Below are 11,459 nucleotides of genomic sequence, written 5' to 3'. Positions count from 1 at the left end.
AGTGTATTGACGCAAGATGCAGATATCATCACTGAAGGTTCACAATGTGCTGTCTGAGGAGCAAAACTGTTAATGTATGTGACACAGTAGGTCATTCTTGTTTTAGAATATGCAAGTTCAGAGAAGAGGAAGATTTTAGGAACGTCACACTGAGGGCAGTCATGCAGGACTTACTCCACAGGATCAATGTTTGATGGCTTTTGCAAATGTGCTCTTCATGATTTAGGATGCTCATTACATACCATGAGTTCATTAATAATGCATGCCTGGAACCCATTATAACTATGTGGTTTATTTCCACATTATTAAAAACTGTATTATATGAAATAATGCTCAGGGATTATTTATACACCAGAGAGATAAAACCATCTTTATGTATTTCTTTATCTATTGTGTTGTTATCCATGACATGTGCTTATTTTGCACGTTCATATTTTGAAATGCAGCTTACTGTTACCCATATTACATAGTATTATATGTGTGACATTGTGTGTATATGATTTTACATTTTGTGCTTATGTTCATTGTTATGTTTACTCTTATATTTTAGTTTTACGTGCCTCCTTATCCACTTTGTTTTGGAAATGCTGTGCAACAATTTAGCAACGCAACGCTTGAGCTTCCACGGGATTTAAAATCTGCTCACACCAAGCCATGACGTCAAAGTGGGCGGATACAAACGTCCCCAATAGACCAATAGGATCCGAGAAAATGACGATTGACACCTCAGTGAGGAGAAACTGTGGGCCAGCTGTCACGGCGCGCGAAAGATCAAAATTTCTGTTAGGTGGAACAGGCGGGAGGAAGAGAAACAGCCCGGCTAAAGGCTTTCTAAAAATGCTATAACAGTCTGAAACAACCTTTGTCACGCAGGCCTTCGCTCTTTGACGTCTGTTAAGTCTGCTGACATTTGACGAAGCGTCGTGTCCGCTGGTTTATTTCACAAAAGAGCGTAAACGAGCCTGGCGGACAAAGATGAGCCTTGTCGTTCCTCAACAACTGGTGAGGACATTATTTCACATATTAGTTTAGTATTTTGGACATTTGACGTTGTTTCGGGGTTATGGGGTGAGAGTGAGAGTCTAACATACATGTCGTTAATTACGAGTAACGTTATTAAGAGACTACTGGACAGCGACGAAGCATTTGTTAATAAGATTGAGCTAACTGCAGGTCTCGTTAGCTTTAGCCGTTAGCTCGCTAGGTTTGTTGTAGCCAGCTGCTGGTTGTAGTCTCGGCCTGGTCCCATCCTTTAAGTGCATGTTTCCCAGTTTACTTAATCTATCCTGTTAAAACTGTATATTTAAGCAGGTTACGATCTTGGGGGATTACTCACGGAAATCAATCACTTGTTGCAGTAACTTTTTTTCACATATATGTATATACTTATATATAGCACGTACCATTAGCTGGCTATGTTAACTATACTCGTTGAAAGGAAGCAATGTCGCTAACGTACGTGCTCATTGTTTGCATTATTACAATGTACCACTGATGTAATTTAACATCCAGCTGGCTGCTTAAAGTCACACAATCGACTGAAATGCTTCATGTCAACTTTGCAAAGAAAATCCCTTTTCGTGTATTTCTTTTTTTTAATACATATTGACAAACAGTGACACCCCAGTGTAGGTTTTATTAATTTAATTAAATCAATGTTTGCAGTCTGCCACATTAACCGTGGCATTCATACTCAGTCCCTTTTTAGATTGCATTAAAGTACACTAAGCAAGATAAGCCACCCTGCACACTATCATTTAGCACTATGTGCCTTGAGTTAAGACTATTAAATGTCATGTTTTTTCCCCTCAGTAAACAGACGTCATCCCAACCCATGCAGTTTCCCCAGACTATAGAAAAAGCACCTCATGGTGGGTGAAATCCGTGTTTGTGTTATTGTATCCAGGCTGAAGGGCTCCCGGCTTTGGCTCAAACCGCAACAGACAGTGATTCAGACAGTGGAATGGGCTCTCCGGCAGAGGAGATGGCCACCGAGACGGCCAACAAAAGAGAAGAGCTTCCAGGTGAAGTAACAAAACAATGGGTGATGGGCAGGAGATGTTGGCTGTGTAAATGAGGGCCACAGTTGTGTTAATGTCTATGCAATCACAGTGAACTTGCCCCATTTGCATTACACTGTGTGATGCAGCTATGGTATGCTTTGTGACTAAATGTCCTCTAAAAACTCAATCAAGTCATTTGAGTGGCATCAAGTGAACCACAATATTCTCCGGATGAATAATCGACCCTGCATAAATTTCTCAAAGCTGTGAAAAATGTATGCTACGTAAAAAAAATAGTGCTACGCAATAATAAATGTAGTAAAACTAGAGCAAGTAAAAGTAACACCAGTAGCAACTAGACCCATTTCAAGTAAAAGTCTAAACTGTTCTTTTACTTTTTCAGATTCTGACGAGGATGAAGACATCACAGTCCACAGAAAGCCTCACCGTAACGCCATTAGGGACAGTGACAGTGAGGCCGAGGAGGTAGCGGCGGAGAACAGCGCACAGATGGCCGAAGCGCTGGTCTTATCCGCTTCCAGCGGGGAGGAGATGGAGACCGGAGAGAAGGATGACAGGAAAGACAGCGGGGTGCAGAAGAAAAGCAAGAGAATAAGCCGTGCCCCCGTGGACAGCGACGTCAGCGAGCCGGAGCAAGAGCAAAGGGAAGGAACGGAGGAGCAACAGGAGGAGGTGAGGAAGGAGGTGAAATCAACAAAGAAGAGAGAGAAGAGCCAGAGGCACAGGGAGAAGAGAGAGAAGCAGAGCAAAGCGGTGGAAAAACTAAAGAAGAAGGAAAGGCACTCAGAAACGAATGAGGTTAGTGCCGCTTTCTCTGTGGTGTTTTCTTCTTCTTCTGCTGACATTTTAGTCTGGAGATGTGTGAAGAAAAACACAAATTGGACACTTCCATGTTATATATTGTGATAAGTTAGGAAACTGCACACAGACCTTTTGTTCTGTGTATATTTAAAGTACACGCGGCTGTATGTGTCACTAATTACTTTCTGCATATTTCACACACCAAGGTTTGTATCTAATGGAATTATTCTTTATGTAAATGGAGATATGGTAATGTGCGTTTTAAATATTGCTCTGGATAACCCACATTATCAAATAAAAACATCTCCTTAAAGTTCAAAATTTTTGATGTGAAATGTTAAACTAAGCAGAAGCCGAATCAAACAGTTGTTAAGTAATAAGAATCCTTGACTCGGATGATATTTTATATTTTAAAACAACATTTATGCCCGTTTCCCCAGAACACTCCTCTCCCTCGGGCCCTGAATGATAGTGGGTGTCTGCTGGGCGACACGGACCTGTTTGACACCGGTCTGGACGACAATGAGGAGGAGGAAGAGTCGTTGGAGGCCATCCGAGCTGCTGTCAAACAAAAGATGAAAAAACACAAGGTACAAAAACGAATGACTGTTTGCAATATCAAGGATCAGAACAAGCACTGTGTTTGTATGTAAGAGCTGTCAGCAGGAAGTTGAGCCATTGTTTGTTGTTTGTAGCACGACTCAGCTGGTTCACACAACACTGGGGAATACAACTTGCTAATGGCACTTTGGACAACATCTGTCACCACAGCATTTTCACCAAGCAGGCCTTTGTGTAATCAGTGTTTAAAATATTTCTGCAGGATCCTTTTCTGGATGAGGAGGAGGAGGAGGATGATGAAGATGATGCTGCAGTGGAGAAACCCCAGCGTGTGGTATGCAGTGGCTAAATGTTTGAATTTATTCTAAATGCTTTAATGTGAGTACACCCAAAAACAGCTGTTTCATTCTCAACATGTGTTGCTTTCAGGAAAGGAAAGCTGCGCGTGCCAGCAAAGAGGCGATAAGACTCCTCCACAGTGAGACTCAGAGACTTGTCAGAGGTCAGTTAACAACAACGTGTGAACTGTTTTCTGCTGATTGTTCACCATTTAAATTGTGATTGCGTCAGAATAACAAGGGAGTGGGGGAGGGGGGGTCTAATGTCTTCCGTGTGAGTCATACTGCATCTTTGTCTTTGTCTTAGAGTCTACACTTGGCCTGCCCTACCACGTCCCTGCGCCAAAGACCATCGACCAGTTCTTCAAGAAGAGAGCCAGGCCAGAGGGTCCTGCCATGGCGTTGTTGAAGTAAAGACACGGATGACTCACACAAGAAATTACCATCAGTTGTCACAATTTGATCATTCATTATATCATTTCCACACACTTAAAATAAATAAACAAATCTTATTTCCTTAATAGATCCACAAAGTATTCAGCCATGATGTTGGAGACGCCGGCTCCTCCCAGTGAGCCTCTGCAGCCATCCACAGAGCAGGACTCCCCTCCTTCTCTAGATCTGTCTTCCACTCAGATCCAGCCCATACCTCAACCCGCCGCCACCTCGTCCCCGCAGCAGGTGAGCCTCGATCAGGCACGAGAGGCCACAGCGAACTTGGATCCCGACCAGGAATCAGGACCGATGCTGTACCTCTCCGAGAGTCTGGAGGAGTCCGTCCCAGCAGTTGGAGCCGCTTCTGATCGCGGAGAAGAAACGTCTCCGCCACCCTCGGACCGAAAGCTGTTTGAGTCGGAAGCCCTGCAGAAAGCTCCCGTGTCCGGGGGTTTGGCGGAGCCTTCAGCCACCCAGTTTGGGAGCTCTGATCCGGCCGCAGCAGAGCCTTCAGCACGGCAGCCCACCAAACTCAAGGCGGACAAATTGGCCAGATTGAAGAGGCTTGGACTGGATCCCCCGCCTGTCGCTAAATTGTGTGAAGACGACGGCGCCTTTGTGGAACTCGAGCCGCCACCGCTCAACCCTGGTAAGCGCTTATTTATTTATTTTTAGATTTCAGCCAAGTGAGAGGAGAAAGACGATCAGAATTAACCCAGTCTGCCATCACATTGATCTCTCTTCTTCAACCAGGTCTGGAGGCCCTGAAGAAGCGCTACTTGCGCCACGTCAAGCCACCCGCACGCCCTCAGGGAGAGCGAACCGTGCAGCTCAACATCATCCGCAAAGACACCACCCCATCCGGCCAGGAGGAGCTGCGCACCGAGTCCGTCACTGTCACCGTTAAAGAGGGAACGGAGAAGCCCCCCGCGGCCACCAAACCAGGTGTGGATGGACGCGAGAGATTAAAAAACCAGATTGTTGACCCTCTATCCCGTTCGCAACCTCACTTGACCTCTTTTCTTCTCGTTTCGCAGGAGAGAAGCTGTTGACGCTGAAGCAGCGCCTGCAGCTCGCCATGGCCCAGAGGAGGCAGGAGGAGAGGGTACGCAGGGCCGAGCTGAATCGCCTCGACAACGAAGAATGTGGGGAGGAGGACGAGGAGGAGGAAGATATGACCGATGAGTCCGAGGAGGAAGAGGTAAGGGGGTGTTTGGTTTGTTTGCTGCTTTGGAGACAATACCATTGCTATGTACATTGGTCTCACGTCAAGCCTGATCGTCTTCTCATCCTCTTCTTTTTTTTTTGTTTTTAACAGAACGTAGACGACTTACTGGGAGGTGATGGAGTTGAGGAGGAAGAGAGGGAGCATGAAGATGAGGAGGGCAGCGTAGTGCAGAGTATCAGGAGTCCTTCTCCCATGGCACTGAACGAACCCTCTGACCTTAATACAGACGTTACACTCATGCTGTTCCCAGGGAACTCCTGCTCTCGTACCGGGTAAGTGCACTTCTGAGTTTCTCGTCTTTTATGGTTTTCACATTGTACCTTTTTGTAAGTGACTTAAAAACAAACAAAATAATAAACCCTCCTTAAATCAAGTGACAAAACATGAGCTGGTGTCTTTACTTTAGCACTGTGTGTTCATGGAGTAAAGCTTCACATGCACTGTTCTCCTTTTCAGTGACGGCATAAGACGGTCTGGTCCTTCTGGACATTACAGCGGCAGCAATAAGATGGGTGGGTAGCATTTTCGGCCCTTGTGCTCAAATCCGACTAAAGTATAGTTATCATTAGTTATTTATGAGGGATGAGGCTTTAAGTGGAGTGACACAAATGTTTTTGAATCCACTCCGTTGTCTTTTCTCACTCCCGCACTCTCGTCTGTCCCTTCTCCAGAAGAGGACGACTCTCTGTACCTGGTGAAGGACAACAGCCACAACAGCAGCTTTGAGCTGGCGGGATCGATGATAACCTCCTACCAGCCTGTCAGTCATCAGCGCTCGGCAGGGAGGTGCATCTCCAACTCCTCCCATTTCCGCTCCCCTTCGCCCTGCTTCTTCAGGCCCAGCTTCCTCGGCTCTGCCTCCAAGGTAAGAAATAGAGATGTAAGACCTACCAAAATGTCGTCGGCAGGGGTTTGAGTTCTCCTAAACGTACGTCGACAATTTTACTGTCACATTTTAATTAGTTAATTTGTTTGTTTAAAACCCCAATAAAGATATGGTATGCACTCTTAGACATTGTGGTAAAAGTACAGTCACACTTCCACCAAAGTTTACATTTACCTGAAATAGAAATTAAGGTAAGAAGCTGCAAGTTCATAGAAGAACATTTGAAATATTTTGAAAAGCAACTACGAAGAAGAATCTAAGAAAAGTAATCTTTTTTACATTGATGTCGTATAGTAACCCATCATCTATTTTCCCCTCCATCAGAGCTCAGGCAAACTCTCCGAGCCGTCTCTCTGCCTCCCCGTTGAGGACTCCCAAGACCTGTACGGGCCTCAGTCCCCGGGAGCTGATTCGGGGCCCCTGGGCCGAGCTGCTTCCGGCCCCGGCCTCAGCGGAGACTCCCAGGGTCGCTTCTCCCTGGAGGACGACACCCACTCGCAGTTGCTGGACGCGGACGGCTTCCTCAACGTGGGGCCGCGGTCCAATGCGCCTCTCTCCCACAAGAGGCAGCTGATCCTGGACAGCCTGGACGAGAACGCCATGGACGCCAACATGGGCGAGCTGTTCGGGCTGTGCTCGGGGGTCTTCAGGACAGCGGAGAGCGGTGGCTCCGACGCTCCGGGGCGAGGAGACCCCGGAGCGTCGCAGGAGGACGCGCTGCTCGGGTTGTGCTCCGGAGCGTTTCCGCCGACTCAGGCCGGGGAGGAGGAGAAGAGAGCGGACCTGGAGGAGGAGAATGGACGGCACGAGGAGTTGGATAATACCATGGATCAGCTGCTGGGCCTGTGTTCGGGGAAGTTTTCTAGTCCAGGTGAACAACGGTTTGCTGCTCCATCTGTTCGCCTGTACTTTGAGGTTTGACAATGTTTTGACTTCCAGTTCCACAATATTAAAATGTCTCCTTTGCTTACAATTTTAGGTTCTGCTCACACGGCCTCGTCGGCACTCGACAGGTAAAGTTCAAAGACCTGAAGGGGGGGCATAATACTTTACAAAAGTATTTGTTGTACTCGCTTCTTCAGTTCCTTCTGATAAAGGATTACTCATTGTAATATGCAATGTAAAATTCTCATAGTAATTTCTCTGTATAAAGTAAAAATAAGCCAGAGGAAGAGGAAGAAGAGCAACAGGAGGAAGAGGACTGCGAATTCCGGCTTCTGTCAGATGTGGAAAGTCAGAGTGAATCGGTAAGCTTGTTTCTGTCGAATAAAGATCATGCTGGATGTACGTGTCTGTGATTTTGAAATCACACGTGAATTGTGGGGTTTGTAGGACAATGATGAGGAAGGTGAAGAGGAGGACGAGGCAGACGCTGGTGAGGACGAGGACAATGACGTAGAAGAGGAGGAGATGCAGGGTGTCTTCGCATCACACCGGGTCAAGAAGAAGAAGAAGATGTGAGTGTTGAATCTAAATCACATGTATGAACATATGCGCACAAAATTCATGTTTTGTACTCTTCTCTCTGTGTTAAGTAATATTTCTCAGACGATACACGCTGTGACAGACACTTTTCTTGTCTCCTGCCCGCAGGCGTCTGACAGACTACCTGGAGTCGGAGGCGGAGCTGTCCGGCAGCGACATTGGCAGCGATGACGAGGGCGCCGACGGAGAGAACGAATACGAGGAGGAGGAGCTTCTCGAGGAGCTTCCCTCTGATGAAGAGCTGCAGGACCAAGTCAACAAGATCCACATGTGAGTGCCAACGTCCCGCGCTCCAACTCGCCCGATTCAGACTCTCATTCGGAAATGAATCGAGCTGAGAGATGAAAAACATAAACCGTTGTGCTTCGCTCCCACAGGAAGCAGATAATGGACGACGACAAGCGAAGTCTGAGGATCTACCAGGAACGCTACCTCGCTGACGGTGACCTGCACTCTGACGGCCCGGGGCGAGCTCGCCGCTTCCGTTGGAAAAATATGGGTGAGTCAATGTCACCGTACTGGAACTTGAGCTTGATGGGATTTGAAACACTGTTAAAAGCAGACAAACCCCAAGTAGTTTGTCTCAAACAAAACTAAGCTCACTTTATAGAGTCGCTGCAACAAATCATTTAGTTTCTTTTTGACTTCTTCCTCCCAGATGATGCATTCAATGCGGACAGGATGGGCGCAGAGGGCGACGGAGAGGAGGAGGACGATGAAGAGGTGGACCTGTCCGAGGTCCAGAGGAGGAAGGAGAGGCTGGAGAGAGAACAGTGGCTCAGAGAACAGGTAGCTTTACTCGCAGGTTATAGTGAGGAGCAATTGATGGAAAGAAGATATATTTTAAAAATACTCTGTTGGGAATGTTGGCTGATATCAAAGTTTGTTGTCTGTGTAAATGTCAACAAAGGATATGTTTTGTCTTCATACCGTTTTCTCTTCCTGTGTCTCCTCTCTCAGTCTGAGCAGAAAGCAAAGAAAGGGGACGACGACCTGGATGCAGACGACGAGAAGCTCGGGGAGGAAGACAGTCGCTTTATGAAGCTGGCCAAGAAACTCACCGCCAAGACTCTGCAGAGGAAAGGTCGGTTTGACGTGAGGCCTCGCGAGAAGAATCAAGACCCTCAAAATGAAACCCAGACATGCTGTTGTCCAATGATAATTACAGGAATACACAGATCCTTCTAAAGTTTGGGATTATTTCCTCCGTGTTCATCAACAGTTTCCAGATCTTTTTGAGCAGAGAGGAAAAAGTCTAATCTAAAAAGACCGTTGATAATTTCACCTGATGTGTTCAAACGTTTTAGAGATTAAAAACACAAACTCACACCGGCAGCACCAAAACACTGGCATGTGTCTCAGCAAACTAAACTAACGCTGGGGCCAATGCCGTCGTTGCTAAATGGCGACTTACTTCAGAACATTAATTTCAACATAGCTGTGGTTTCCTGAGAAGAAGAAAAAAGAAGTGTGAGTTGCGGCGTGTCATCATTATTTTTTGTGTTTTTCATCGTGGTCACTTTACATCCTTTCATCCAAATGACAAAGTGGGCTGTGCAGGATGTTAGTAGTCCGATCTCAAAGTAATTTAATCAACTGAAGACATGTTTTTATTTTACACTCCGCTTTAAAATAACTAACGTTTTATATGATGATTATACAGCAGCTTTGTCAGAGTCCTTTACATCACTGTATCACGAATACTTCTGCACTACAAATGTAACAATGAGACAAATGAGATTCAGTATTTTTTTTTTCCCCTTTAAAAAAAAAAAATTGTGGCAAGTTATATTCACAATATTTCGCCATCTTAACTTTTACACTTTTTTTCATACCAGAGCCCCCAGAGGCAGCACAGCCAGAGAAGAAGACTCCGGCTCTCAACCCTTTCCAGAGACCATCACATCCCTCACAGGTAGACAACCGTTATGTGAATATTACATCTGTTCGACAAACCAAATAGTAAAACTTTTTTTTTTTTCCTCGTATGATAATGTCTTGATTTCATGTTCTACTAAACTTCATCCTTACTGAAAGAGATCAATGCAGAGTGAGAGGAGCGAGTGGATGTAGCTTCATATATTAGTTTGTTGTTTCTTGCTTGTGCTCTGTACACGGTCATTTGGAGACTTATTTATTTATTTCCTCCAGGTGAGGAGAGGCTCACTGCTGAGTCAGCCTCACTCCGTCCTCCAGAAGCTGGCCTCCATCTCCGAGGGGAATCCTCTGGCGCCCAGAAACGGCAGAGGCTTCCTGTTCCAAACCCTGTCGCCGGAGAAGGACTCGGACGCTCCTAAGAAACCGGTGAGTCTGGGACTCCTGCCAGGGCTCTGGCGAAGCATGGCGAATGCTTTGTATTGTTTTAAAATGAGGTAAAGGGCAAACAAGGACGTTATTTTGCAAATCGCAGCTTGTGGTGTTGCAAAACAAGGGTGTAACGTGGCCACATGACCACAATTTGCCCCACCACCGATCTTAAAAAACAATAGTCTCAAACAAACTCATCGGTTCTCTTTAAAAGTCATCAGTGTTTTTCAAGGAAAAACCACTTTGGTCGCTAATCAAACCAGAAAAACAAACAACTATAGACATATTTTCCAGCTGTTTCGTGAATGAAAAGAATAATTCTCTTCCCCTGACCTTTAACCACTTTGATCTTCCCTATCCAGTCTGGTTTTGATCTGAACATAAGCACCAAAACAAAATACTTTCCAAAGATGGTGGCCAGAGATAGCTCAGTGCGACGGTCATGAGTGGGACGGGTGACTTTATCGATTCGGGTGTCTTTTAGATTTCTGACACTAGGTGGAGCCAAAGCCCGCTGTTTCTATCAGATCCTATTGAGTCGCAATTTTTTTCATTTATTTATTTTCCCGAGCATGTTTTTATCACAATTTTCATCATTAACCCCATTTTATTTAGTCTGTCCTTAATTCTACATCAGCTAACAGTTTAACTTTGGATGCGTTTGCTCCTTAAGACGATAAAGAAGAAGAGAGGGCCTCTGGAGGCAGTGAACCCAGCAGCGAAGAGGGTGTGTAGTGAGAACCGGCCCGCAGGACCGACCAAAGGCCCCCCGAGGAGCATCTTCAACTTCCTGGACCACTGAGGACGCAGCACGACCCGCTGAGTGATGATCGTCAGCAGACAAAAGGGCCAGAATTGACCGACCACATCCAGTGTTTCACAAACCAGCAAGACCTCTAAAAGGAAGTAGGTGGTTTTAAAAAGAAGGGACGGTTGCGTGCCGAGGTAGACGTCGCCTGAGAAACACAAATACGGACACTCGTGTGTATGTTTACGTTGCCTTTTTAAAATGGCGAGCTAAAGCACGCCACCGAGGCGCGTCTCGTGGTCACACTGTACTTGACATAATCTGGACCTTCTGACAGAGGTCCATTTACAAATGTTTTATCATGTAAATAGGATGATTGATTTGTTTTTAATGATTTTGGAGGTTTTTTTTATTATTTGAATGATGATTTTAAATGTATTTGTTTTACATTGTAAATAAAAGTGTATTTTAAGACCTTTGCTTTTGTCTTCTGTGCGTGTGTGCCTGTCTGCTTTTTAGGAGCAGACATTACATATGGTACAGATGCCCATGATCCAAAGATCAGGATTTGTAAATAAACTCTGTTAATAGACATAATTAATTCATTAAATACTTTTGATTTATGACTAAATTCCTGCAAAACTTA

General features: G+C 45.4%; 1 protein-coding gene across 1 annotated transcript; it reads left to right on the top strand.

Moving 5' to 3' along the window:
* The first annotated feature begins 799 nt into the window (after positions 1-799).
* On the top strand, positions 800-11,111 carry LOC137785251 (claspin). Its single transcript, XM_068576392.1, has 24 exons — positions 800-1,002; positions 1,907-2,024; positions 2,407-2,822; positions 3,266-3,415; positions 3,649-3,720; positions 3,816-3,888; positions 4,032-4,134; positions 4,249-4,808; positions 4,913-5,104; positions 5,197-5,360; positions 5,478-5,659; positions 5,844-5,899; positions 6,059-6,252; positions 6,598-7,144; positions 7,253-7,286; positions 7,427-7,520; positions 7,606-7,730; positions 7,867-8,028; positions 8,136-8,257; positions 8,417-8,547; positions 8,719-8,842; positions 9,597-9,673; positions 9,910-10,062; positions 10,739-11,111. The coding sequence occupies exons 1-24, from the start codon at positions 976-978 to the stop codon at positions 10,865-10,867; spliced, it is 4,005 nt and encodes a 1,334-aa protein (XP_068432493.1). The 5' UTR covers positions 800-975; the 3' UTR covers positions 10,868-11,111.
* The last annotated feature ends 348 nt before the right edge of the window (positions 11,112-11,459 follow it).

The sequence above is a fragment of the Clinocottus analis genome, unplaced genomic scaffold (assembly GCF_023055335.1).
Source record: "Clinocottus analis isolate CAN_PGR_092001 unplaced genomic scaffold, fCliAna1.0.p SCAF_14, whole genome shotgun sequence".
Taxonomy (NCBI): Eukaryota; Metazoa; Chordata; class Actinopteri; order Perciformes; family Cottidae; genus Clinocottus; species Clinocottus analis.
Note: the sequence above shows the minus strand (reverse complement) of the source record. Positions and strands in the feature narration are given on the sequence as shown.

Bases quoted from the DNA above. Each gene is read 5' to 3' on its own strand.
- LOC137785251 (XM_068576392.1), top strand. From the start codon at position 976: ATGAGCCTTGTCGTTCCTCAACAACTG. The intron at 4,135-4,248 runs GTAAAGACACGG...TTTCCTTAATAG, and splicing joins CCTGCCATGGCGTTGTTGAA to ATCCACAAAGTATTCAGCCA. The intron at 5,660-5,843 runs GTAAGTGCACTT...TCTCCTTTTCAG, and splicing joins AACTCCTGCTCTCGTACCGG to TGACGGCATAAGACGGTCTG.